A 4843-nucleotide genomic window follows, 5' to 3' on the forward strand; every position below is an offset into this window, starting at 1 on the left:
TATTGTAGTCTGAGGATTCCTTCACAAATAGTTTCTTAATGACACTTATGAGGCTAGCTGTGTCCATGCCAGGTCGTTGAATCTCTAAATGCATACTGCCACCTGGTGGCAAGAGATAGTAAGCTTTTGGGATTAACATTTCCACACAAGTGCCATCATTCTGGACCTGGAGTTCACATTTACATTTACATTCAGTCGTTCAGCTGACGTTTTTATCCAAAGCAATTTACAGATTGTGAACAACAAGTCATCAGGAGGGGTATATCTCTGGTTGCTAAGGGTAAGTGGCAATGCTCGTCAAATAGTGTTGAATTTGAGTGATACGGATACACTCTGAGTGCATAGTATAGTTAGTATATAGACATATTAACTAAGTATAGTAGCATAGTAGTATGCTAAGGTACATATTAGTAAAAAGACATATTTCAGATATTGTTTGAAGAGGTGTGTTTTTAGTCTTGTAATTGTGGAATGAATTGTGAATTTATAAAATAGGCTACTTTGAAATCGTATGCCATCATCGTCTTTTTTAATGTCTGGTCTACACTGACCTTCTCTCCACCCGATCTTCCCTCCATCTAGGCTAATAAAAGTCTTTGGTACATAATATGCTTTGCATTCTTGGTTCCTGGTAGATGATGAGAGTTTTTGAAAGAAGCATCTTGTAATTAGTTTGTTGTTCACTGCAGCATAAACATTCAGAGGAAGGGAATCCCCACCTACTCTACTCTAAGCTACCACAGAGCTGCAATGCATGCTGGTAGAGCGAGTGTTTGGGAGAGATAAAGATGTCTTTTCGTCCAAGGCCTCAGCCAGACTTGGTTGCCACTACCCCTCCCAAAAACGACTCTGTTATGGGCCGTGCCAGCTTCAAAGAACAAGCATCCCAGAAATACTTCACCCTCAAGAGAATATTTTAGATTAGGAATATTATCATGTTTACTAGGATTCAAGTTACTATACTTTCAGGTTCCTGTGGCGTTTCTCCAAGTGCTTATAGAGTATGGGTCGAGTTCAGTTTCATCGCTCACATATGGGCAATCCGGGAAGCTTTGCTATGTTGATTCATGTGTTTTAGTACAGGGAGCGTTCCAACTGAGAACACCATCAGCAGGGTTGAATATTGAGAGCCGAGTAGAGTGGTGCCGGTTCCAACATGGTGGATACTACCGGGACCCGATCATGAGCAGCACGGAAATGACACCGAAATCATGAGGATATAATGTACGTTATGTAGTGTGAGCAGTGTGGTAGCAGCTACATGTTGGATCTGAGACGCTGGTTTTCAGAGGTAGGTCAGAGGGAACAGTTACGGCTGTAACAACGACTCTCTGATAGAACAAGAGATGACATTCACCAAGGTTAATTTGGTGATTTGGTGTTTGCATGCCATTCATGCAAAAAGGAAAGAATAAAAGTTTCGATTTTGGCACCGTTTAGCAACCGGCATCGTTTCAAAGTATCGGTATCGGTAGGCTATACCCGACCCTAACCATCAGTGAGTATGCGAATGCACAAATACAGAAACAAGCTGCAAACATTCCAGCCAGAACCAAAGGGGACAGGCAGAGTCATCAATAGTGGATAACTAATAGTTCCTCTGAAGTCAGATGAGATCAAACAGCAATGCAATTAAAATGGGATTTCATACTCACCACCACATGCCAAAGGAAGCCATGATTCCGGAATACATGTTTAATCCCATGGCAGGGTGACCAGAGAGAGAGAGAGAGAGAGAGAGAGAGAGAGAGAGAGAGAGAGAGAGAGAGAGAGAGAGAGAGAGAGAGAGAGAGAGAGAGAGAGAAAGGGGCACGTCAGTACTGGAGGTTTTGTAGAAGGGTATAGTTTAAATAATGTCTTTGTTAAATTATCCATTGGTCAAAAGTAATGGGAGGACACACACCAGCTGTGTCCTTGGTCAATCAAACACAACGTTACAACACGCTCAAGAGGAGAAAGACAGACAGATGTAGGCTTATCCCGCTAAAACATAGGCAAAAACCACATGCAAAGATAGATGCATTAAGGCAGACCACGACAGGCTCAAAAGCACTTGCTCAAAGGGTGCAATTGTAACCTGCATTCAAATTAAGTAAGTCCTATCATTATTCATAAGCAACGTGTTTTGGTATACAGCCTTATGATACATTAACAACTACAGGCTTTGTTGAAGATCCTGCCCGTGGGGTCTCTAGTCTAGAGGCAGTTTACCAACACACACATTTATAAAAAATAAAAAATAATAATAATTAAGACATGACAATCAATACATTTCTGTTATTTATTGTCATGTTAGCAGTGCATCATTCTAGCAGCCTACACCAGCGGTCCTATGCATTTGTTCAGTAGACATAATAACCAAACCAGAAATATCCCTGACCCCGTCGCGTTTGACATAAATAATCCTTAAAAATGGACACAAGAGCACCGAACATAAAGTGAACTCTGAACGAACTGCTATCCGGAATCGGGAAACGAAACGTTGCAGACAACAATGCGATGGAGGAGGAAAACACTTTGACAGGTGTCTGAGTCAGTGGCGTAGAGTCTTCTTACCTGAGCGTGCGAAGGTGCTGTTCTTGCTCTTGCGCAATTCCGGTGTTTCCCTAAATTGGTTTAAGTTCGATGTGAGGTTTTCCTGCGAGGCGGTGACGCTGCTGTCGCAATGACGAAGCACTAAATAGCAGTGGGTGGGTCGTGGGGGGTGGGTGGGATGCCCCTTTTGAAAGTGCTAACAAGCGAGAACCAGCAACAGGAGGAGTGGACCGTGTTCTAATGTTTGGAGTCTTGCTTTCTGCACTGTGAGAGCAAAAATGCAGCCTCCTGTCCTCTCAGTGTGGGACTACCTGGGATTTACCTGACTCCCTGACATCAGGTACTGGGCATCACTGGAATGTGTAGTCAAAGAACCCTTTGTTCGATAACAGGCTTTGTGCCAGTTTCAATTATGTCCAGTATAGCAGCTAGGCCACTGGTAGGAAAGTGAAGTCTACCATCTTTCGCCATCAAGTGGGCTACATTATGTTTTATGACCTTATAAAAGCTCTCCTGGAAAACAGCATGAAATCCCACAGGATGACATAAACAGACCTCACACTCCTGCATCCATTATCCAAAAATACTCCCAGAATGTCAGTTATTTAGTCCGAAAAAAAGATATATTGGATACTGCTGCGTTCTGTTCCTCCCTTCACTTTAAGGCGTGTGTTTGAAAGTCCCTCTGCCTGGCTGGGTCCGATTATCTCTCTCTCTCTCTCTCTCTCTCTCTCTCTCTCTCTCTCTCTCTCTCTCTCTCTCTCTCTCTCTCTCTCTCTCTCTCTCTCTCTCTCTCTCACACACACAGTTGTTTGTATAGCCAATGTAGGCTTGGTCGCATTGGGGTCATGCTCCTCTTACTATTATCAATGAGCAGTCAAGATCCACCCAGTGGGCCTCATTTATCAAGCAAAATACACACACAAGATTTTCTTAAATATACACTCAAACATCATTTACACTTAAAATGAGATTATAGAGTTAGTCCTTGGAAACAATTGGCATGCTTGTGTTTTAATCCAATTGTGGCCCAGTATTTGATCCACGTTTATCCTTTTACACATACGGAAATATTGATAAATGAGGCCCATTGTGAAGATTAGCTTTACTCAGTTCCCCCAGCCTTCTGGAGGCCCTGCACACAGATAAGAGCAACCGTCACTACACTCATATTCTGGCAGCCATGCACACACACACACACACACACACACACACACACACACACACACACACACACACACACACACACACACACACACACACAGATACAGTATGTATACACGCAAAAGTTGCCACTCAATTTAAGAATTCATGTTATGTCTGCTCTAGACAGGAGTCACAGGACAATCAATATTTATGGTCATGCAACTCCATTTTTACAGTATGAACTAACAGTCAAACCTATGATGTCACCAAGATGCAACATCTGGAGATGCCCAAAGACAATGAACGAGACCTATCTTTGCAGACTGGACCAAAGTTTGAGTTTTTATACCAAAATAAGCGTTGTTCTTTATTATTCTGTAGTATATCAGTTCTGAACCATGAGAGCACTGTCCCCAATATCCTTCGGAATGCTCTCCCACGTGTCCCAATCAATTCAATATAGAGCAGCTCTGGATGTATATTAAATGACAAGGAGAATTCAACAGGTGCAACTCTTATATGGTTTCTGGCTTTGTTGACAAATAAAGCTAGATTTTACTCTATGATCTCTAATAACAACTGTTTTATAACAACACATTTCCAAAAAAGATAATTCAATTAAAATGTTCAATGATTATTATATATATTATTATATATTCAATTATTCACACCAGTCTCCGCTCCACCACACTCTCTGAGTCTGTAAGACTGAATGAATGAATGAATGAATGAATTAATGAATGAATGAATGAATGAATGAATGAATGAATGAATGAATGAAAACTTTATTTAACAGATTGCAGAATGGGTACAATACAGTACGGCTCAATACACACAATTGTTAAGGGGATGCAGACCAGATAAAGACGTTTGTCTTGTTTACATCAGGGTCCCCCATTTTCAATTCATAGTAATTCATAGACTCCTAACTAGATTTCCAACAACAAAAGCAGGGAACGTAAATGATGATTAAGACAATAAGAAAATAGAAGCACTGACTGTGCGAACAATAATAATCACTACGGAAAACATTCGTAGTTAACTGGACGAGCTGGCACAACCAGGACGCTTCAAAGTCGTTTCCGTAAACCAATAGAACAAGTGCAGGCCTGACCCAGGACCAGGAAGAAAGGAATGGCGTTCCACGAGCCGCGCCAGCTCT

At 41.7% G+C, this 4843-nt stretch overlaps 1 protein-coding gene across 5 annotated transcripts in view; it reads right to left on the reverse strand.

Annotated features, from left to right (window-relative positions):
- The window catches only part of LOC311246682 (protein 4.1-like), an 82716-nt gene extending 81627 nt beyond the window's left edge, over positions 1–1089 (reverse strand). For all 5 annotated transcript variants that reach the window (XM_084336883.1, XM_084336882.1, XM_084336886.1 and 2 more), the window contains exon 1: positions 964–1089. In XM_084336883.1, coding sequence (XP_084193009.1) covers position 964 — 1 coding nt within the window. In that variant the 5' untranslated portion in view covers positions 965–1089. The remainder of the gene's footprint in view (positions 1–963) is intronic.
- Between the last annotated feature and the right edge of the window lie 3754 nt (positions 1090–4843).

Source organism: Notolepis coatsorum, assembly GCF_963971535.1.
Source record: "Notolepis coatsorum genome assembly, chromosome: 19".
Taxonomy (NCBI): Eukaryota; Metazoa; Chordata; class Actinopteri; order Aulopiformes; family Paralepididae; genus Notolepis; species Notolepis coatsorum.